The 24,419-nt window shown below is 44.0% G+C and overlaps 1 protein-coding gene across 1 annotated transcript in view; it reads left to right on the top strand.

Annotated features, from left to right (window-relative positions):
* The window catches only part of Not10 (CCR4-NOT transcription complex subunit 10), a 176,227-nt gene that overhangs the window by 97,389 nt on the left and 54,419 nt on the right, over positions 1 to 24,419 (top strand). The window contains exon 11 of the mRNA XM_068358766.1: positions 7,534 to 7,670. Coding sequence (XP_068214867.1) covers positions 7,534 to 7,670 — 137 coding nt within the window. The remainder of the gene's footprint in view (positions 1 to 7,533; positions 7,671 to 24,419) is intronic.

Raw genomic sequence — 24,419 nt, 5'->3', positions numbered from 1 at the left:
TGACATCCAAGCCCTATAAACCACCAGCTCCTTAACAGTCCCATTCAACAAAGATTGTGACGAACAAGACAGCAGCAAAGACAACCGTGTCTAAAAAGCCCTTTCTGAACAAAGACGGGAAAAGCACTAAGTCTTCCAGGGTAGAAAAATTTCTTAGAGGGAGCAGCTGAGGCCGCAAATGTTAGGAAAGGAATTCCTCTTGTTTGTTGACCAGTGGGGTATGTCTAAAAAGTTTCTGGGACAGGTGGAAGCAACTCGAGGCCGAGCCCTGGACAATGTCCGTTATTAGTTGAGGGTATCGCGTCCCGTTCAGAACATCTCTCCCTCCCCTGATCAGGAATCCAGTGTCAATAGACTCCTTTACGATGGGATCGACGAAGGGGAGAAGTCCAGATTCTATTGAAGAAGGGTGCTCTTCAAGAGGTCCTCGACGAGTCTCAGGGCTTCTTCAGTTGACTCCTCCTTTGAAAAAGGCGTCTGGAGGCTGGAGACCCGTCATCAACCTTTCAGCTCTGAACAAGTTTGTCAAGCAAATTCTGTTCAGCATGGAGACGGCAGACACAGTCAGACAAGCGGTAAGACTACGGGACTTCATGTGCACACTGGACCTAAAGGATGCGTACTTCCAGATCCCATTCCACCCGTCTTCAAGGAAGTACTTAAGATTCAACCTAGACAACAGGAAATACCAGTTCAAGGTGCTGTGCTTCAGTCTTTCCACAGCACCTCAAGTTTTCACCAGAGTGTTCACCTTAGTATCATCTTGGGCACACAGGATTGGCATCCGTCTCCTCCGTTATCTGGACAACTGGCTTATCCTATTGGACTCTGTGTCAACCCTTCAACACTGAGACAAACTTCTGAGGCTTTGCCAAGATCTGAGAATCATGGTAAACCTTGAGAAGTCCTCCCTGCTTCCTACACAGAGACTGGTATACCTAGGCATGATAATAGACACCAGTCTCCACAAAGCCTTCCCATCAGACGACAGGATAATGAGGCTGAGAAAGGTCGCAAGACCCTTTCTCAGACGAGAAGAACTTCCAGCCCAGACGTGGCTACGTCTTCTCGGACACCTTTCATTTCTGGCCCATCTAGTTCCCAATGGTCGCCTCAGAATCCTATCTCTCCAGTGGCGACTCAAGTCCCGGTGGAATCAGGCTATCGACTCCACCGGACATCTTGGTCCCCATGGGATCAGTGAAACAGACGGACCTCGAATGGTGGGTGTCAGACGAGAACCTATGAAAGGGAGTAGATCTTCTTGTCCTCCTCCCAGATTTGATGCTGTTCTCAAACGCCTAAAAAAAAACGGTGGGGTGGTGGGGGGGGTCACGTGCTGCACCACACAACCTCAGGCCTCTGGTCAGAGTCAGAAGAGTACCTCCATTTAAATCTCTTAGAGATAAAGACCGTCTTTCTGGCCCTTCAACAGTTCTACCAGTTCCTGGCAGGCCACTCAGTGGTGGTGATGAGGGACAACACCACAGTAGTGGCTTACATCAACAAACAAGGAGGTACCTTTTTGCAGCCCCTATCCCATCTAGAAGTAGAGATACTGAGATGGACCGAGATTCTCTCGATACCACTATCAGCATGCTACATTCCTGGCAAGCGGAATGTGCTCGCCGACAACCTGAGCAGAGCATCTCAGATAGTGAGTACCGAGTGGTCTTTGAAATCATCTAGTAGCCAACAAAGTCCTGACTTTGTGGGGTTCTCCGACTGTGGATCTCTTCGTAACGGCCCTGAACTTCAGGCTCCCATTGTACTGCTCCCCAGTCCCAGACCCCAAGGCCCTGTGGCAAGATGCATTCCAACAACGGTGGGACAGTATTGACGTTTAAGCCTTTCCCCCATTCTGTTTGATTAGGAGGGTACTCAACAAGACCAGAACATCGGTCAATCTCTCAATGACTCTCATAGCTCTGCTATGGCATCATGCAGATTGGTTTCTGGACCTTCTGCACCTCCTGATGGAGTCTCCTAGAGAACTCCCTCCACGACTTGATCTACTCAATCAACCACATGCCAACATCTTCCACAAAGCTGTAGCTTTGCTACAACTTCACGCCTGGAGACTATCCAGCATCTCCTCACTCAGAGAGGATTTTCGCAACAAGTTGTGAGCAGGATGTCAAGATACCTGCGGAATCCTCAGCAGCGGTCTACCAGGCAAAGTGGAAGGTCTTCTGTGGTTGGTATCATGGAAGGGGTATCTCTCCCCTCGATGCCACTATTCCAGCAATAGTGAAGTTCCTCGTGTATTTGCGTGAAGAAATGCTCCTTTCAGTCTGGGCGGGTAAAGGCTATTGCTCAGCCTTAAGCCTAGCCCTTAGACTGAATGGAATGGATATTTCCTCATCGCTAGAACTTTCCTTACTCATACAGAGTTACGAACTTACCTGTCCTCAGTCTGAAGTGAGACCTCCCCCATGGAACGTGGTTTGAGTTCTCAGGTTTTTAAAGAGACCTCCCTATGAACCATTACGCCAGGTAACAGATTGCCACCTCACATGGAAGACAGCGTTCCTACTAGCTTTAGCTTCGGCGAAATGAGTTAGTGAACTTCATGGTCTCTCATTCGACATCGCCCCTTCAAGGGGATGGGGAGAGGTAAAGTTCGACTTCGTCGTCTCTGAGTTTGTAGCCAAAACTCAGAATCCGCGAGTAATGGTTCCCTGATTCAACTTCTTCAGGATTTCAAGTCCCCGCTCTGTAACTGATGACCTTGATCATCTCTTATTCTGTCCAGTGAGGAGTTTGAGGCTGTACCTCAAGAGAACAGCCGCAGCCCGTCCCTGTGTGTCTGCACTTTTTGTCAGCACGGGGAGGAACAAGAGGAGGGTCACTAAGAATACCATCTCTGCTTGGATTCGCAAGGTCAAAAACCATGTCCTGAATCTGGACCCTCCTTCACGCAGCCCCAGAGCCCACGATGTCAGTGACTTAGTTACATCCCTGGCCTTCAAAAGAAATTTCTCGGTGACGCAGGTTCTACAGGCTGGTGTGTGGAAATGTCAAAACACGTTCACAGCCCACTACCTGCAAGACGTGATCCAGAGGATGCTCGATACATTCTCTATCGGCCCTGTGGTGGCTGCACAGCAGCTGGTATAATACCTCAAGCTCCTTATTGGACAAGTAATAGAAGGTTGAGGGCACTGTTACCTGGTTTTAGTCTGAGTGAATGAAAAGGTTTGACTGGCTCTTATTCTTATCTTCATCCTCTCCTCTCTTGGGGAAAGCAGCATCCTAGGTTTTCTGCATAAGCTGACCTCAAATCACTGCAGGTAAACCATGCTCCCTTCTGTTCCTAGTATTAGGCTAATACTGTTGCGTCCCCATACCCTGGTGAGGTGGTATTGGGAAAGTCTTGGTTACAACAGTTTTCCTACAAAGACAAGGAATAACTTTTACCTGGACAGTCACACTTCTAAACATCTCAACACACAGCATGCACAGACCACGGGCCTTGGTAGCAAGGTTTACCGAGGTGCAGGACTCCTTATTTTTGGTACAAACCTATTCAAAATAAGGACCCCTGGTAAAGTCAAAAGCCAGTTTTGCAGGGACGTCTACCCTCCTAATGGTTGAGTCACCCCTATTAAATAGCGTAGGTTTGTATTCCAGTTACGGAGCATGACAAATTCGAAGATAATTTGTATTTTTCCCAACGATAAAAACTTTTAGCTATTTATACACTTATCTCCCTTGAAGTTCTACCTCCAAGCAAAGTGAGCTCAATTACAGGTGTTTGAGTGGGAGGGGTAGCGAGCTACCCCCCCTACCCCTTGCTAACTGGCAGGATGGGTAGTTAACCCTTGCTAAATTTTAATGGCTCGTCCTTCCAGCTTCGCCAAAATTAATACTCCTAATAAATAGCTAAAGGTTTGTATCATTAAGAAGAGTACAAATTATCTCCGAATTTGTCATATTCTTTTTCTGATGTGCAAAATAATTTTTCCAAATGTCCAGGCTATGTAATTTTAGGTTTGTTAAACAGCATTGAAATATTTACTTTACAGTATATTGTTTGAAACGGTCATCATTATATTTTACTTTTCACACTGCTGACTTAACTGATGATGCTAAATTCAATTTAATCCATAACTGGAATACATACCAACGCTATTTATAGGGGTATGACTTTCGGCGAAGCTGAAAGGACGAGCTATTACTGTTTTTGCAGTGTCCTGTGTCAACAATCCCTTCTGTCTTTGTTTTTTCTTGGAACCTCGGGTAAGGAAAATGACACTATACGACCAACACCAAGAATCCCGACTAGTGTCCCAATTTCCAAGCATGACAAGCTAAATTTTAACATGTGTTCCCCGCTGGGTGCAGGGCACCATCACTCTGTAATGAAATAAAAAATTTTGAGTGAGGAACTGAAGATAAACAAATTAATCAGTACAAAAAATACAAATACAACCTAAACAATAAAAATTAGAATAAGTAATAAATCTAGAAATAATTTGTATTTTTCCTATGTATTTTTCCACATCGTTACTGGTTCGTAGCTGGATTTATGCATACAATTACCAGTCCGACAATGAATTGAAGATACGTCATAATCTTGCCTTTCAGAAGTAGTTGCGTCCGATCGGTCTCTTTCTCGACAGCAATCACTAAGGAGATTGAAGGAAGTTAGAGGACAGGATTCCCCCCTACAGTTACATGTCTCAACATCAATCAACTTGAAATGTTTATTTGCTAGGCAATCTCTCGGCCCTTCAGGAGTAACCCATCAGAATTGACCTTTCCTCTCTATTGAACTTGCCAACCCTTCGAGGTGGAAGAACAAACGCTTTCCCTGGTAGGTGTTGGCTACCCTACTGGGTAGTTGGCTGACCAGGTAGCCCAGAGCCCACCCCAGTTTCCGATACGTTGGATGGGAAAATTATTTCCTTTGATTGCTGGTACAACCTGTCTGCCGCAGCCTTACTTGCCTTTTACAAGCGAATGCCTCTTAAAGTAGGAGCACTTAACGCTACCCGTCAGGCTTCTGCGGGAGGCAGTTTGTATGAGAGTACTCTGGTCCTTTTCACTCGGGCGTGATTACAGACCCGAGTCTTGTGAGGGAGTCTTGCGCAGTGCAGCGCACCCATTCACTGAGCACTAGCGAGATGGGTGGGTGAGTTCTTCCGCCTTGCGGAGGTCTGCATGTGATCTAGTTCGTCCGGTATTTTAATGGCAGAGGTGGATACTCCACGGAGCCAAACCTTGGTTGATCTCCGTACTCAAGGAGGGATACATCGTTCCGTTCACGCTCTCTCACCCTCCTCTGACCGTACATCCGACGATGTCAAATTCCTACTCAAAGGGATCCGTGAAGGAACAGTCCCTCCTGGGTGAAGTGCAGACCATGCTAGGAAGGATGCTCTCCAAGAGGTTCTGGACTGGCCTCCAGGTTTTACAGTCGGTGATTTCTTAGAAAAGGCGGCTGGAGGCTGGAGATCAGACTTCAACCTCTCAGCCCTGAATGAGTTTATCCAACAAACTCCATTCAAGATGGATACGGCTCAGACAGTTAGGCAGACTGTCAGACCAGAGGACTTCATGATATCATTAGACCTCAAGGATGTGTACTTCCAGATCCCCATTCATCCATCCTCAAGGAAGTATGAGATTCCCATTAAAGGGATAGATATGCAGTACCAGTTCAAGGTGCTGTACCTCAGCTTGCCCATAGCACCTCAGGTGTTTATTCGGGTTGTTATCCAAGTGTCCACCTGGGCTCACAAGAACGGTATTGGTCTCCTTTGTTATCTAGATGATTGGCTAGTTCTAGCAGACTTCAGAGATGGTACCGTATATCTAGGGATGAAAATCATGACCAAACTAGGCAAAGTTTTCCCGTCCAAGGAAAAATTAAAGAGACTGAGAGAAGTAGCTCAACCCTTTCTCTTGCTGGACAAGTTACCAGCAGGCCTTTGGCAAAGGCTGCTGGGACAACTAACTTCCCTAGAAAAGTTGGTTTCCAACAGCCATCTACACATTTGTTCGTTTTGTTCGCTACAGTGGCAGCTGAAAACTTTTTGGTCTCACCACCTCGACCCACTGAACATCTTGGTGCTGGTAAATCTAGAGCAGAAGAGAGACCTGATTGGTGAGTGTCAGACACCAACTTGCTCAGAGTAGTAGACCTTCTCTCTCCTCCCCCAGATTTGTTGCTCTTCATAGATGCACCTCACAGCATCCGGGCTTTGGTCCGAATCCGAGCGACAGTGCCACGTAAACCTCCTGGAAATGAGGGCAGCCTTGCTTGCCCTTAAACAATTCCATCAGCTCTTTTCAGGGTATCCTGCTGGACTGAGGAGCGACAACACTACGTTGATGTCACTCAAACAAAAAAGAAGGTACTTTTCACAGTAGCTAGCTGTGGGAATCCTCAGATGTTTGAAAGACAACTCGGTAGTGCTATCAGCCTGTTATTCTGCCTGTGAGGGCACTGCGGAAATACTTGAAAAGAACCTCCAGAGGCCGGAAATACTTGAAAAAAATCTCCAGAGCTCACCCTCAGATCAGCAGGCTCTTTGTGAGCACAGGGAGAACCAAGAGGAAGATTTCAAAGAACTCTTCCTGGATCATACAGGTAATCAGGAGTCATATAACCTTTTAACAGATGGTTTCACCTATTGCCTAAATACTACTCCTACTTGAAGAGCTCCAGGTGTATATAGTTAGGAAACATACAATTTATTCCAAATTTGTTATTATGATATAAAAATTCCATTTTATCATTGATATATTTAGAGGTATATTCACTTAAAATATTATGGGAATTTTTTTTTTTTTTAACTTCATTGCTTTGGTCAGATTAAATAGGTACATTGGCAGAAGTGAAAGCATGTTTTTACATGTACTATATTAAATTCAAACCCGTTTTCTGTATATGCTAAACTTTTCTTTTGAGAAAGTTATTTGGATTTAGTACTGTATGCTGTACACTGTTACATTGTGAAACTTTTTGTATTGAGAAATAGATAATTAAATTATTATCGAATAGTTACCCCAGGCTATTGTACTGGAATGGGATATAAATGAATGTAATATATAATCTATTTTTTCATTAGCATCTATAGAGACTTGTATTACTATATTCTTTTCACATTGTTAATAGATTTTTTTTTACATTAAACAAGAAAATAAAACTAACAAAACTTTTACTCACTACAGAAATCACACGGTGAGATGGTAAAACCCATCCATTTTCCATTAGATTTGTTGACTACCTGCAGTTACCTCCTCAATAGGTTTCATATAAGATGTACTTAGACATGTGCTACTGTTTGAGTAGGTAGCATCAGAGATATCATGTTCTTACTTCCTGCAAAGTCAGAGTCAGAATACTTTTTAATTTTTTGTAATAATTCACTTCAAAGACAGAGTATGGCCTTATAGATTGTGGGAATTGTATTTACCATTTTTTTTTTTACATTTCTCCCATATGCAATGTATTGCATGAAATGGATAAAAGATCTTTTTCTTACTATTGGCACATGAATACTATAATTTTTCATTTTTCAGGGATCTGGAATCTGCCTCCGATGCTGCATTCCCAGAGCCAACTTTGGAGTTTGGCCGGCTATGCCTTCGTAATACCCTAGTGCTACTACCAGAAAATGCCTCTACGACACCGCTCACAGACGAACAGGAGGCATCAGGTCCTGGTTTTGATAAAGCTGCTGTGAATCTTAAATCACAAAGCTTATGATCCTCTTCTTATAATTTCCCTAGTGCAGAATTCCCTCAAATGTGGTCAAAAAGTTTGTATGATTAGTCTTGACTTTAGTGCTGCTTTTTTGTTTACTGTTAATCATGAGGCCCTTGTTTTCAAACCTGAGAGTTGATGGGCTATTTCTCATTATTATTGCATCTTTAAACAATAGATGCTAAAGAATAGTTGTTGATAAACGTATTAACTAATAGAATGTAATAAATGGTATTCATCATGAATAGAGATCTCTGATCTTTACATTTTATGTTTACACGAAATGTAGTTTGACCTTGAAATCAAGCTTGTTGCAAATACTGATGATATTCTGCTGTTTACATCAGTACAGTCTGCTGAATGTAGATCTGTTGTTGCTTAATCCCTTAATAGAGATTTAGATGAGATCAGTGCATGGTGCAAGTTAGGAGCTTTTTTAAAATTACCTGTAATTCTCGATTGCAAATTAACTATTAACTATTGAAAAACATATCCACTCTACCTCTTTCAATTTATAAAGAAATGAGATTTATTGAGTCTCAAGAATTTTAGAAACCAGTCAATCCTTAGGAAATGTTTTGATTTTTTTATCCTGTCATTTTTTAAAATACTGTATTCTTTTCGTGCTTGATCTTTAGCTGCTGACTCTTATCTTAACTTGCTGAATGAAAACTTGTGGTTTTGTAGGTAGTAGGTTGGCCAAGGCACCAGCTATCCATTGAGATGATTAGGTCCTTTGACCGGCCCTTTACACATTTTGCTCTTTCCTCCTACACCTAACAACACTAAGATAACTGAAAAATTCTTCTTCACTCAAGTGGTTAACTATTATTTCATTGTTCAGGGGCTACTTTGCACTTGGTAATGGTATACAGTTTTTGTAGTATTGGGTAGTGCCATAGCCTCTGTACCATGGTCTTCCAGTATCTTTGGTTAGAGTTCTCCTGCTTGAGGGTACACTTTAGAGGATCGTCCTGCATTAGTTTTCTTGGATGTACTTTGGGATATCAAAAATCATGAATCTTTGGCAGTGAACTGCATCATAACTAAAGAGTTTCCTGAGAAAATATTTTACCAATTCTGCCACAATTAACAAAGTTATTGCATTTTTTATACTAGAGGTATATGGCACTACACGGGTCATCATAGTAATAGGACAAGTTCTCTAACTTACAGCAACCTTTGATAAGTACGCTCTTCTTATAGAGTAGGAAAATATCACACTATAAATAGTATGTACGGCAGCTCAACACTTTCTCTTATTGTCTTAGTGAATACCAGAAACCACTATTGTAAAAAGAACTGTTGTGCCTTTCGCTCTTGATGTTGTCACTTTTTTCGTGCTATTCATAGTGCTAGTAAGCTGTAGTGGTATCCTTATCATGCTTAAAAGCAGAAGAATCCTATCTAAGTATAGGGGAAAGATAGCCCTTGTAAAACTGTTCTAAGCAACAAAACAGTAGGTGGCACCTGCTGATACCCTCACCTTGAGTGAGTAGTACTCCTTTGGGATGTGGGGTGGGGGTGACTTGGGCCATGTTTGGGGTAATTAGCAGAGAAAGGTATATGGTAAGTAAGTTTAGTTATTTTTAAAGTAATTCAGATTAGTTTCTAATTATCATTGACAGTGGAAATAATATTTAATGATGATATTGTGATATGTTTCTTTGAATTCTTGTTGCAAAACTTTGAGGGCTGATATTTCAGCTTCATAGTTATTGACATTAAAACTACTTTTCTCCATTATTTACAAAGATATTTCAAATCCAAAGACACCATTAGAAATACAAATAAAAACTCAATACTTTGGTCAGAGGAATTTAGATTATAAGGTTATTAGAAATTTTGCATAATTTTCAAATTATGAAAAAATGAAAAAATATAAATACTGTATCATTAAAGTAAAAGAACGAAGATAAAAAAGATTCCTCAGAGCTGTCTTTTAGCATTATTCATAGCAATTAATATTCAATTCAATACAGTATTTTTCAATATTAAACTTAGCCGGTGATTATATAAGCTGCAGCTCTGCTGCCCGACAGAAAAACTCTACGTTCAAAATACGCCAGCGATCGCTATGCAGGTAGGGGGTGTACATCAACAGCGCCATCTGTCGAGCAGGTACTCAGTACTCGATGTAAACACAGAACCAATTTTCTCTCTGTCGTGCCACCGGAAAGACCTACTAAATTTGCTGTTGCTTACTGGATTGGTTTTCACAGATTTTGGTGAAGTACACATTTCTAGTTATTAGCTTTCGCTTTGCAGAGGTTATCTTCAATACATCCTTGCATTCTTTTATTGATTTTGGATTATTTGTTGACGACTTTGGATAGATTTTGAATTCCCCTTTGACTAATTCAAGATGGCTGACCCTTCTCAAGTCCCTAAATACAGAAAGTGTAGTGCTAGTGACTGTTCAAGGCGTCTTCCGAAGGCCTCTATCGATCCGCACACCGTTTGTTCCAATTGTCGGGATAAAACCTGTCAATTGGAAGATCGATGTGAGAAATGCGTTGGGCTTTCGGAATTCGATTTTCTCGAATTCCTGAAATATTCACGTAGGCTAGAGAGAGATAGAGTCAGGAGAAGTTCATCTCGCTCCGTTGATATTTCCTCTCCTCATGCCCCACAACCTATTCCTTCCCCTGTAGTGGTTGCTCCTGATCCCCCTTCTAGCACTCAACAACCTTCGATGGCAGATATGATGCGTGCCATCCAGGCTCTGGGTAAGAGAGTCGAGTCATTGGCGAGTGACCGTAACCAACTCATGGCAGACGTCAAGGAGTTGAAGTGTAAGAGCGCAGTGGGTAGTGACAAAGTGAGTGGTAGTGTTGTGGAAAGTGTTGTAGACAATGTTGCGCTTGAGGGTTCGTCTGTTCGTGCCTGTCGTCCTCCCAGTCCGGGACCTCTTGCAAGCTCCCAAGCCCAGGGGAGAAGCAATGTCGTACGACCAAAGGGTTCGAGAGGCTTTAATCAGCGAACAGACGTTCCCTCCGTGGTTTCGGACGTATCTATCCAAGATCGTCCCACCCACAAGAAGACGAGAGAGCCCATTTATTCCTCGTCTGCGGAAGATGTTTCTCGAAAGAAACAATGGACCAAGGTCTCACGGCCTCTTAAACGCAAGTCGGTCCCTTCCGCGCAAGTCCAACGGCCCAGTTGTAGCCACTGGGTCAGTTCGAACTCGCTGCAGTCTTCCGATGACTGCACACCTCCTAAGAGAGGCAAAGCGGTACCGCATCAGGCAGTAACACCGTCTGTTGCCGCACCTGCTACTGTAGACCCTAAGTGGTCTTTGCTGCAGACCATGCAGACACAGTTGACGTCATTAATGCAGGACTTTCGTGCGGAGAAGGTTGACGCTGCACCAACCGCTAGCCTACAACCACCCACGGTTGTGCGTCCAGTGGACGCTGAGGCTACCTTCTCTCGCACTCCAGCTGTGAGAGTCCCGCCACCCATGCGTTCCAGTGTACCCTGGCAGCCGCATGTTGACGTTCAGCGACGCACGGAACCTTCCGTTGACGTTCGCGAGTTACAACAACAACCTTAGTTGTTTTGTTTTGACGCGGTGCGTCAACCTCCGCAACCCAGTGTGGTTACCACTACTCGCCCACAGCAGACTAGACAGTCAGGAGTAGACGCTTTGCGCCCCCGCGCTGCTATGGTTGTTGCCAGCTCACAGACTGGGCAACAGTCCCATGACGTTGCGTCCGGTGCAGTCACGCATGCACCCGTGCTGCCGGACTCAGCTGACCAGCCAACTCCTACTCCTTTGCCGCTTCCTCCTCAGTATTCAGATGATGGACTCTCTGATGATGACGACGCTGCACACATTGACGACCCGCATACGGACATCGACGAACCCAAGACCACGCAACCCTCCTTGGACTTTAGGAAAGTTCTTGCACTGTTCAGGGAGATGTATCCTGATCAGTTTGTTTCTGCGGCCCCACGCTCGCCTCCATCTGAGTTCGCTTTAGGCACGCAGTCATCCGCGCCTGCCTTTACGAAGCTCGTCCTCGCCCGCTCGTCTAAGAGAGCTTTAAGAGTGTTGGGAGAATGGATGCAGTCCAAAGAGCACCTTGGGAAGACAGCATTCACGTTTCCCCCTGCGAAACTCTCTTCCAGATCGAGCGTCTGGTATGCCACGGGAGAAGTTCTCGGCTTGGGAGTTCCTGCCTCTGCCCAGGGCGACTTCTCAAGCCTAGTAGACTCTCCCCGCAGGCTAGCCATGAGACGCTCCAAGATTTGTTGGACTCCTTCAGACTTAGACCATCTGATGAAAGGAGTGTTCAGAGCCTTCGAGGTTTTTAACTTTTTGGACTGGTGTTTGGGAGCGTTGAGCAGGAAGATCTCCCCTTCTGACAAGGAAACTTCCATGCTCATTATGTCCTGCATGGACAAGGCCATACGGGACGGTTCCAGTGAGCTTGCGGCTTCGTTCGTTTCCGGGGTCCTCAAGAAACGGGAGAACCTTTGCTCCTTCTTGTCAGCTGGAGTAACGCAGTGTCAAAGATCGGAACTTATGTTTGCTCTTCTCTCAAAGTGCCTTTTCCCAGAGGAGTTGATAAAGGAGATTGCTGCCTCCTTGATTCAAAAAGACACGCATGACCTGGTTGCGTCATCTGCCCGCAAAGTCACCCCTTTGCCTACCGTGTCTAGACCCAGGATGGACACTCCAGCGTCCAGATTCATTCCGCCCTTTCGTGGCAGAGCCTCCAGCAGAGGAGGTGCTCGTGCCGAAGGGAGACGTGGGAATAAGAAGAAAGGTACCAAGTCCTTTAAGGGCAGAGTCTGACTGCCACCTTCTTCAGACAGCAGTGGGAGCCAGACTCAAGAACTTCTGGCAGTCCTGGGAGAAAAGGGGCGCAGATGCACAATCTGTGAAGTTGCTCAGAGAAGGGTACAAGATCCCGTTTGTACGCAAACCCCCTCTAGCAACGTCGCCCATCGACCTCTCTCCCAGGTACAGAGAGGAGGACAAGAGACTAGCTTTGAAGCAAGAGGTGTCTCTCTTACTAGTAAAGGGAGCGGTAGTCAAAGTCCGGGACCATCAATCCCCGGGCTTCTACAACCGTCTCTTCTTAGTGGTAAAGAAGACAGGAGGGTGGAGACCGGTGCTAGACGTCAGTGCTCTGAATGTCTTTGTCACAAAGCAGACGTTCGCCATGGAGACGACAAAGTCTGTTCTAGCAGCGGTCAGGAAGGAAGACTGGATGGTCTCTTTAGACCTAAAGAACGCTTACTTTCACGTCCCCATCCACCCAGATTCCCAACCTTTTCTAAGGTTCGTGTACGGGAAGGTTGTCTACCATTTTCAAGCCCTGTGCTTTGGCCTAAGCACGGCTCCTCTTGTCTTTACGAAACTGATGAGGAATATTGCCAAATTCCTGCATTTAGCGGACATCAGAGCCTCCCTCTATTTGGACGACTGGCTTCTAAGAGCTTCTTCTAGTCGTCGCTGTCTGGAAAATCTAAAGTGGACTCTAGATCTGACCAAGGAATTGGGTCTCCTGGTCAATATGGAAAAGTCCCAACTGGTCCCATCCCAAACTATAGTGTACTTAGGGATGGAGATTCACAGTCAAGCTTTTCGGGCTTTTCCGTCGGCCCCCAGAACAAGTCAAGCCCAAGGATGCATCCAGAACATGCTAAAGAAGGACCGATGTTCAGTCAGACAGTGGATGAGTCTGATAGGGACGCTTTCATCCCTGGAACAGTTCATTGCGTTAGGGAGACTGCACCTCCGTCCCCTTCAATTTCACCTAGCGGTTCACTGGAAAAAGGACAAGACGCTAGAAGCGGTCTCGATCCCCATTTCCGAGAAGATGAAGTCATCACTGACTTGGTGGAAGGACAACATCTTCCTCAGAGAGGGTCTGCCCCTGGCTGTTCAGACCCCCAACCACGTTCTCTTCTCGGACGCATCGGACATTGGACGGTCGGGAATGCTCGGGAATGCTCGGGAACTTGGAACTCGAATTAAAGAACGTTACATATCAACTGCAAGGAGCTACTGGCAGTTCATCTGGCCTTGAAAAGCTTCAAGTCCCTCCTTCAAGGCAAAGTGGTGGAGGTGAACTCGGACAACACCACGGCCTTGGCGTACATCTCCAAGCAAGGAGGGACCCATTCTATGACATTGTACGAGATCGCAAGGGACCTCCTCACCTGGTCAAGAGATCTAAACCTTTCTCTAGTAACGAGGTTCATTCAAGGCAACATGAATGTCATGGCGGACTGCCTCAGTCGGAAGGGTCAAATCATCCCAACAGAATGGACCCTACACAAGGATGTGTGCAAGAGACTATGGGCCACATGGGGCCAACCTACCATAGATCTCTTTGCAACCTCGATGACCAAGAGGCTCCCAATTTATTGCTCGCCAATCCCGGACCCAGCAGCAGTTCATATAGATGCCTTTCTACTGGATTGGTCCCATCTAGACCTTTATGCATTCCCCCTGTTCAAGATTGTCAACAAGGTACTGCAGAAGTTCGCCTCTCACGAAGGGACAAGGTTGACGTTAGTTGCTCCCCTCTGGCCCGCGAGAGAATGGTTCACCGAGGTACTTCAATGGCTGGTGGACGTTCCCAGAACTCTTCCTCTAAGAGTGGACCTTCTACGTCAGCCACACGTAAAGAAGGTACACCCAAGCCTCCACGCTCTTCGTCTGACTGCCTTCAGACTATCGAAAGACTCTCGAGAGCTAGAGGCTTTTCGAAGGAGGCAGCCAGGGCGATTGCTAGAGCAAGGAGGGCATCCACTCTTAGAGTCTACCAGTCGAAGTGGGAAGTCTTCCGAAGCTGGTGCAAGTCGGTATCAGTATCCTCAACCAGTACCTCTGTAACCCAAATAGCTGACTTCCTATTATACCTGAGGAAGGAAAGATCTCTTTCAGCTCCCACAATCAAAGGTTACAGAAGCATGTTGGCAGCAGTCTTCCGTCACAGAGGCTTAGATCTTTCTAACAACAAAGATCTACAGGACCTCCTTAAGTCTTTTGAGACCTCGAAGGAGCGTCGTTTGGCTACACCGGGTTGGAATTTAGACGTGGTACTAAGATTCCTTATGTCAGCAAGGTTCGAGCCACTTCATTCAGCCTCTTTTAAAGATCTCACTTTAAAGACTCTTTTCCTCGTTTGCTTAGCAACAGCTAAAAGAGTCAGTGAGATACACGCCTTCAGCAGGAACATCGGATTTTCATCTGAAACGGCTACATGTTCTTTACAGCTTGGTTTTCTAGCCAAAAACGAAATACCTTCTCGTCCTTGGCCGAAATCGTTCGATATTCCAAGCCTTTCTAATTTGGTTGGAAATGAACTAGAAAGAGTCTTATGCCCTGTTAGAGCTCTTAAGTTCTATTTAAGACGAACTAAACCTTTACGAGGACAGTCAGAAGATTTATGGTGTGCTATTAAGAAACCTTCTTTACCTATGTCAAAGAATGCAGTTTCCTATTATATCAGACTGTTGATACGAGAAGCTCATTCCCATCTGAATGAGGAAGACCATGCTTTGCTGAAGGTAAGGACACATGAAGTTAGAGCTGTCGCAACTTCAGTGGCCTTTAAACACAATAGATCTCTGCAGAGTATAATGGACGCAACCTATTGGAGAAGCAAGTCAGTGTTCGCGTCTTTTTATCTTAAAGATGTCCAGTCTCTTTACGAGAACTGCTACACCCTGGGACCATTCGTAGCAGCGAGTGCAGTAGTGGGTGAGGGCTCAACCACTACATTCCCCTAATTCCATAACCTTTTTTAATCTGTCTCTTGAAATGTTTTTTATTGTTGTTTTTTGGGTTGTCCGGAAGGCTAAGAAGCCTTTCGCATCCTGGTTGATTTGGCGGGTGGTCAAATTCTTTTCTTGAGAAGCGCCTAGATTAGAGGTTTTGATGAGGTCCTTTAGTATGGGTGGCAACCCTTGATACTTCAGCTCCTAGGAGTCGCTCAGCATCCTAAGAGGATCGCGAGGCTCAGTAAGGAAGACGTACTTAAAAAGGCAGAGTAATTGTTCAAGTCGACTTCCTTACCAGGTACTTATTTATTTTATGTTTGTTATTTTGAATAACTGCTAAAATGAAATACAAAATTCTTAGCTCATAATGATGTAAACAAGTAATGCTGGTCTCTACCCACCCCCCTGGGTGTGAATCAGCTTATATAATCACCGGCTAAGTTTAATATTGAAAAATGTTATTTTTATTAATAAAATAAATTTTTGAATATACTTACCCGGTGATTATATATTAAAGGACCCTCCCTTCCTCCCCAATAGAGACCCAGTGGACCGAGGAGAAAATTGGTTCTGTGTTTACATCGAGTACTGAGTACCTGCTCGACAGATGGCGCTGTTGATGTACACCCCCTACCTGCATAGCGATCGCTGGCGTATTTTGAACGTAGAGTTTTTCTGTCGGGCAGCAGAGCTGCAGCTTATATAATCACCGGGTAAGTATATTCAAAAATTTATTTTATTAATAAAAATAACATTTTTCAATATTTAACTTAGCCGGTGATTATAATAGCTGCAACTCTGTTGCTCGACAGAAAACTCTACGGAAAAATTCGCCAGCGATCGCTACACAGGTAGGGGGTATACTCAACAGCGCCATCTGTCGTTCAGATACCCAGTACTCATTGTAAACAAAGAACTCAATTTTCTCTCTGTCGGGCTACCGGCAAGACCTACTAATTCGCTGTTGCTAACTGGATTTGTTTTCACAACTATTTGGTGAAGTACACTATTCTAGTTTTGAGCTTTCGCTATGCAGGTGTTTTATCTTCATCTTAAAACTTGAACTCGTTTTGGATAGATTTAATTATGGTGACAAAGAGGGTATGGACTTTCTTTCACTTTTAAATGGCCGACCCTTCCCTTAGACGGAAGTGGTTTAGGCTTTTAGTAATTATCTTATCACGTTATAGATTTTCCTCTATATATTTTATATCTCTCCGCCTTTATTAGGCCTCTTCGATTAACTTTCCATTTTTTATAAACATATAAAAATAAATTTTAATGCTTTGTTTATATAGACCTTTCCTGAGAGTAGGCGGTCCTAACTTGGAAACCGAAGTTAATCAACGTTGAGCCCTTTATATCGTCTTTAGCTTTTAAGAGCTAAGGATTTAAAACTTTTTAAATGTAATATTTTATGAAAGAATTTCTTTGATAGTCTTCGTACTGTTTTCAAAGATGAACTAACGTTTAGTTTTTTATGCTACGCAGTTGTTGACGTTCAGGACGTTCAACATGCGCTCTATCGTTACGATAGAGAGAGAGAGTGTATCACGGTTTCACTTTGCAGTAAGAGTAATCGATTCTGACGTTTTGTTCATTCTTTCTTAGCTTAAATGTTTTAAATTCTAATTTAAAGGAACTTTTTATTTGAAAAACCTTTCAGTTTTTTCCTTTAGTCAAATAACATGTTTTTTTTTTGACGATATATAATTGGGCTCTTCTCTTAGGTGCGAAATCAAGAGAGAAAGAGAGAGAGAGATAGAGACGGAGGGAGAGAGAGGAGAGAAAACGTTCCGTTCAAGCGGGTAACGTTGTTCTCGTGTTACTCACATCCCTAGTCGCTGTACGGGGAGGAAGGATAAAACGTTTTTAGGTTTTTATTCTCGTCCCCAGGCTATGTGCGGTGAGAGATTGAAAACGTAGTTATATGAACTAGTGTTTAGTCTCTTTCCCAGCCACTGATTTTTCTTTTTATCTTAAAATATGTTTTCTGTTTTTTGCTGGTATTATGAGCTTGCATTATATGACTAATTTTGCAATTATTACCTTTTAATGAAGGGTAGAATTGCGTGTTTCAGGTAGAAATAAGTGCAAAACAGAAAATCGAAGTGATAAAGTGATATGCGCAAAGTGTTACAGTGTTGCGTCCGAGGCGCAAAGTGTTACAGTGTTGCGTCCGAGGGTTCGTCTGTTCGTGCCTGTCGTTCACCTAGTCCGGGACCTCTTACATGCTCCCAAGCCCAGGGGAGAAGTAATGTCAAACGACTTATGGGTTCGAGAGGCCTTGACCAACGAACAGACGTTTTCCCTCTATGGTATCGGGTGTATCTTACCAAGATCTCCCCTACCATAAGACGAGAGAGACGTTGTTTCTCCTCGCCATCCGTAGGCTTTTCGCATAAGAAACCTGTCACAAGGTTTCGAAGCCCTTAAGCGAAAGTCAGTCCTTTCAGGACAGGTCCAGCGTCCTGGTTACAGCCATTAGGACAGCTCTGACCCTATGCAGTCATCGGATAACTGCTCGCCGCCTAACAAAAGCGTAACACAGACTCCGAGAGTCTTTTTTTGTAGGCAAAGTGTTGCGGTCACAGACGTTACCCTCGTCTATTACCACAACCATTTCCGTTGATCCTTAAGGGGTTGTATGGCAAAACATGCAGTATATGCTTGCCTCCCTTATGGAAGACTATTCTGCCGATTAGTCCGTTGAGTCTAGCCGTTTATCTCATCGATATCCTGGCTTTCAGCCAACCTAACGTTCCTTTGTGCTTACTGTTGACGTTGGCGTAGCTTAGTCACGTCAGTCAGGTTGTTTAGAACCACACTCGATGCGGTCTCGTGTGGTTTTTCAGCCGCATTTGGACGTTAGGCCACTTGCTGATGCTCCTGTTGACGTTCAAGACGTTCACTAACAATCGGAGTTGACTTGTTTTGACGCTGTGCGTCAACCTCCGCATTCTAGAGTTGTTTTGACTGCTCAGTCTAGGCAGTCAAAGCAGTCTCGAGTGGACGCTGTGCGTCCTCACGCACCTGTTGTGGTTGACAGTTCAGTTGTTGACAGTTCACAGACTGTCAAGCAGTTACATGACGTTGCGTTCTGGTCCGCTACTAATGCACCAGTGAGAGACTCAGCTTTTATCGGACAAGGTTCCTGTAGATGAGGAAGTTGCTGTTCTCCCACCTACTGATATTCCCTTGAGGACTCTGTCAGATGGAGAGGAGCCTAAAGCTGCTTAGCCTCCTATGGACTATAATTAAATCATGATGATTTTTTTAAGGATCTTCGTCCGGATCTTTTTGTAACTACTGCTCCTCGTTCGCCTAAACGTCAGAGCTTACACTAGGCCTAGCTACTTCGAAGCCGTTGTTTTTAAGCTAGTGCTCTCTCGCTCTCCTAGAGAGCGTTACATTGGCTAGGCGACTGGTTTTTCACCAGGAGGAGTTTGGGGGATACAGCCTTTGCTTTCCCTTCTTTTAAACTGGTTTATAGAGCGAGAGTCTGATATGACACGAGAGAAGTTCTCGGCTTGGGAGTTCATGCCTCTGCCCAGATAGACTTCTCAATTCTGGTAGACTCTCCCTGGCGCCTAGCCAGGAGACGCTCCAAGTTGTTTACAGGTCAACTTCACAGCTGTTGTCGAGCCTTTGAAGTTTTGCTGTACCATTATGTCACGCATAACAAGGCTTTCAGGGATGGTAAACGGTTCCGCCTCAGTCGCTAACCCCGTCTGTTGCCACACCTGCTCCCGTAGACCCTAAATGGGCTTTGCTGCAAGACATGCAGTCCAAGCTTGCGTCCTTGATAGAGGTCTTAAATGCGGAGAAGAACCTTCTGGCCAACAACCTTCCAACCGGTCGGTTGTGCGCCCTGTTGACGCTGAGGTAACCTACTCGCGTCTGCCAGTTGAGGTGGTTCCTCCACCGATGCGACCCAGTGTGGGTTGCCAGCCGCACGTTGACGTTAAGCGACGCTCGGAGGTGGTTGTTGACGTTCAGGACGTTCAACAACCAGCAGAGGTGACTTGTTTTGACGCAGTGCGTCAACCTCAGCAACCCGGTAGGGTGTTGACTGCACAACCCAGACGGTCTAGACAGTCTCGGGTTGACGCTGTGCTTCCTCGCGCACCCATGGTTGTTGACAGTTCACAGACTGTGCAGCAGTTCCATGATATTGCGTCCGGCTCCGTCACGCATCCACCAGTGCGACCGGATTCAGCGAGCCAGACGTTGCCCACTCCGTTGCCGTTTCCTCATCAGTTTCAGATGAGGAACCCTCTGATGAGGACGTTGCTGAACAACAAGACGATCAGCCCCCAGCCCTGCTATCCATCCAGAAGATGCTGAAGAAGGAACGCTGCTCAGTCAGGCTGTGGATGAGTCTGGTAGGGACGCTGTCATCCGTGGATCAATTTGTTTCACTAGGAAGACTACACCTCCGTCCTCTTCAATACCATCTAGCTTTTCACTGGAAAAAGGACAAGACGCTAGAAGCGGTCTCGATCCCGGTTTCCGAAAAGATAAAGTCTTGTCTGACTTGGTGAAAGGACAATATCAACTTAAGAGAGGGTCTTCCCCTGGGTGTTCAGACTCCCAACCACGTTCTCTTCTCGGACGCATCGGACTTAGGCTGGGGTGCGACATTAGACGGTCGGGAATGCTCGGGAATATGGAACTCGAGTCAAAGGACAATGCATTTCAACTGCAAGGAGCTACTGGCAGTACATCTGGCCTGGAAAAGCTTCAGGTCTCTCCTTCAAGGCAAAGTGGTGGAGGTGAACTCGGACAACACCACGGCTTTGGCGTACATCTCCAAGCAAGGAGGGACCTACTCTCTGACGTTGTACGAGATCGCAAGGGACCTCCTCACCTGGTCAAAAGGTCTAAACATATCACTAGTAACGAGGTTCATCCAAGGCAACTTGAATGTCATGGCAGATTGTCTCAGTCGGAAGGGACAAATAATTCCAACAGAATGGACCCTACACAAGGATGTATGCAAGAGACTTTGGGCCACCTGGGGCCAGCCAACCATAGATCTCTTCGCAACCTCGATGACCAAGAGGCTCCCAATATTTTGCTCACCAATCCCGGACCCAGCAGCAGTTCATATAGATGCCTTTCTCCTAGATTGGTCACATCTAGATCTATATGCATTCCCTCCGTTCAAGATTGTCAACAAGGTACTGCAGAAGTTCGCCTCTCACGAAGGGACAAGGTTGACGCTAGTTGCTCCCCTCTGGCCCGCGAGAGAATGGTTCACCGAGGTACTTCGATGGCTAGTAGACGTTCCCAGAACACTTCCCCTAAGGGTGGACCTTCTACGTCAGCCACACGTAAAGAAGGTACACCAAGGCCTCCACGCTCTTCGTCTGACTGCCTTCAGACTATCGAAAGATTCTCGAGAGCTAGAGGCTTTTCGAAGGAGGCAGCCAGAGCGATTGCTAGAGCAAGGAGAACATCCACCCTTAGAGTCTACCAATCGAAGTGGGAAATCTTCCGAAACTGGTGAAGTCAGTATCCGTATCCTCGACCAGTACCTCTGTAACTCAAATAGCTGACTTCCTCTTATATCTGAGGAAAGAACGATCTCTTTCAGCTCCCACTATCAAGGGTTACAGAAGCATGTTGGCATCAGTCTTCCGTCACAGAGGCTTAGATCTTTCCAACAATAAAGATCTACAGGACCTCCTTAAGTCTTTTGAGACCACGAAGGAGCGTCGTTTGGTTACACCTGGTTGGAATTTAGACGTGGTACTAAGATTCCTTATGTCAGACAGGTTCGAGCCGCTACAATCAGCCTCCCTGAAAGATCTCACCTTAAAGACTCTTTTCCTGGTATGCTTAGCCACAGCTAAAAGAGTCAGTGAGATTCATGCCTTCAGCAAGAACATCGGATTCTCATCTGAAACGGCTACATGTTCTCTACAACTTGGTTTTCTAGCCAAAAACGAGCTGCCTTCTCGACCTTGGCCAAAATCGTTCGATATTCCAAGCTTATCGTATGGTTGGAAATGAACTAGAAAGAGTCTTATGCCCTGTAAGAGCTCTTAAGTTCTATTTAAAACGAACTAAACCTTTACGAGGCCCGTCTGAAGCTTTATGGTGTTCAGTTAAGAAACCATCTTTGCCTATGTCAAAGAATGCTTTATCCTATTTTATCAGACTGTTAATACGAGAAGCTCATTCCCATCTGAATGAGGAAGACCAAGCTTTGCTGAAGGTAAGGACACACGAAGTTAGAGCTGTCGCAACTTCCGTGGCCTTTAAACAAAATAGATCTCTGCGAAGTATAATCGACGCAACCTATTGGAAAAGCAAGTCAGTGTTCGCGTCTTTTTATCTTAAGGATGTCCAGTCTCTTTACGAGAACTGCTACACTCTGGGACCATTCGTAGCAACGAGTGCAGTAGTGGGTGAGGGCTCAACCACTACAATTCCCTAATTCCATAACCTTTTTAATCTTTCTCTTGAAATGTTTTTATTGTTGTTTTTGGGTTGTCCGGAAGGCTAAGAAGCCTTTCGCATCCTAGTTGATTTGGCGGGTGGTCAAAGTCATTTCTTGAGAAGCGCCTAGATTAGAGGTTTTGATGAGGTCCTGTTGTATGGGTTGCAACCCTTGATACTTCAGCTCCTAGGGGTCGCTCAGCATCCTAAGAGGATCGCGAGGCTCCGTAAGGAAGACGTACTTAAAAAGGCAGAGTAATTGTTCAAGTCGACTTCCTTACCAGGTACCTATTTATTTTGTTTAGTTATTTTGATAACTTCTAAAATGAAATAAAAATTCTTAGCTCATATGATGTAAACATATTTTGCTGGTCTCTACCCACCCCCCTGGGTGTGAATCAGCTATTATAATCACCGGCTAAGTTAAATATTGAAAAATGTTATTTTGATAATAAAATAAATTTTTGAATATACTTATCCGGTGATTATAAATTAAAGGACCCTCCCTTCCTCCCCAATAGAGACACAGTGGACCGAGGAGAAAATTGAGTTCTTTGTTTACAATGAGTACTGGGTATCTGAACGACAGATGGCGCTGTTGAGTACACCCCTTACCTGTGTAGCGATCGCTGGCGAATTTTTCCGTAGAGTTTTCTGTCGAGCAACATAGTTGCAGCTATTATAATCACCGGGTAAGTATATTCAAAAATTTATTTTATTATCAAAATAACATTTTTCAAGAAAAATCAGATTTTTTTTATTCATAAAGGAAATAATTTTCGTCCGATTCCAATAAAATTTATACAGAATCACCAGAGTAATAATACAAATAACATATGTTGAAATCATAGATATCCAATGATATTTAACGATATTGGCTCATGGTGGACCATCCCCTTAAGCACACTATTCTATCACTTCCCTTATTTCCTTTCCTCAGTGGGCTTTTTTCCCTGTTGAAGCCCTTGGGCTTATAGCATCCTGCTTTTTCATCTAGGGTTGTAACTTGATAGTAATAATGATAATAATAAGTTAGTTCCATATCCATATTCTGGATATTAATATCCTGCACTATTGTTCTATTAGCACTTTGTGAATACTATATAAGAATTTTTTTTAGTTCTTACCCTCCTCTCTGTTTAGATATTCGATATTATACCAACTAGTACATAATTCATGGTTTGCAATAAACTCCAGCAGTCTTACCTTGTTCTTTTATAAAGTTCAATACTATGCAGTATTTAGAATTTTCATTCCGACTGTGACCAAATTGTGGAATGATTTTCCCAATCAAATACATTAGTTGACTTAGGGGAACTTCAGAATCTCACATGTGGCACGAATGCTTTTTCGTTGAGCATATTGACATAAGTCTTATTTTAAAGTGTGTTATTTATCTCAATATATTTTCTTTCAATATTTCTTATATAGTTTATTCATTAATTTGTCATTTCGGCTCACGTTGTAGTGCTTTCCCTATTGGGGCTCTTGGGCTTCCGGCATTTTAATTTTAAAGTTTATAAAGGATCCTCATGAGTAGCAGATAAAAGGAACAGGACAGTGTCCTAGAGATCAACCTATGATCAGCGTCGAAGCCCCCCTCTCTCCCTCCAAACTAGGATTAGGAAGGGGCAAACAATGGCTGCTGATGACTCAGTAGGTAGAGGTATAGGCTTTCCCAAATCCCCTCTTCCCTTTTCATAAGGATGAGGAGGTTACAGACACTACTAGAGACTATCTGGCTTGAGTGTGGTTCGAACTGATATTGGGACGTTTCCGATAGACTACCACAACCAACTAAGGTTACGATTTGTGTAGTGTATAGTAATATGCATGGTTAAAAATTATTCAAAATAGTTATATACCAAATTCAGTATTCATCAGTGTAAAAACAAGATTTATTCTGAGCAGTTGACAGCCTTGATCCAAATCAGTAGTACAAATGCAACATAAGTTTAGTAAAATGCTTCCTCTGTCTATTGGAAGAGTATGTATTATTGATTGGGTATAATGGTGCTTCGTGTATCATTTGTTTAAATAACAGTACAGGATTCTCACGGTTTAGGTAATTATATCCATCAGATCTCATTTTTAAACTTGCATGTTTAATTAGAAAAAGGGAGGAAGTATAGTAGATGAATGTTTTCTAAGATTTAAGAAAAAAAAAACATTAGAATCTCTGTTTAATCCATAAAGATTTCCTTTGGGGGTTCAAAATTCATTTGTAGTATAGATACCTTTCTACCATTATGTATAAATATTTACAGTCTGGCAAATCAATAACAAAGTTTTTCAATTCCCTATGTTACAGCAATTTTCCTCACTGTTCTTTTATTTATTACTCAGATTTTGAATATCACAATAACACGACTTAGTTTATTTTAGCGCCGTTGTAAAGGCTATGCCTCACCCCAGAACCTGAACCTGAAAATCCTTTTTTTTCATTCCTGTATTTAAGCTGAATATTTGAATTTTTTTTATATATGTATAAACTGAATATAATAACAAA

This window comes from Palaemon carinicauda, chromosome 35 (assembly GCF_036898095.1).
Source record: "Palaemon carinicauda isolate YSFRI2023 chromosome 35, ASM3689809v2, whole genome shotgun sequence".
NCBI lineage: Eukaryota > Metazoa > Arthropoda > Malacostraca > Decapoda > Palaemonidae > Palaemon > Palaemon carinicauda.
This window is presented reverse-complemented; position numbering and strand designations above follow the sequence as displayed.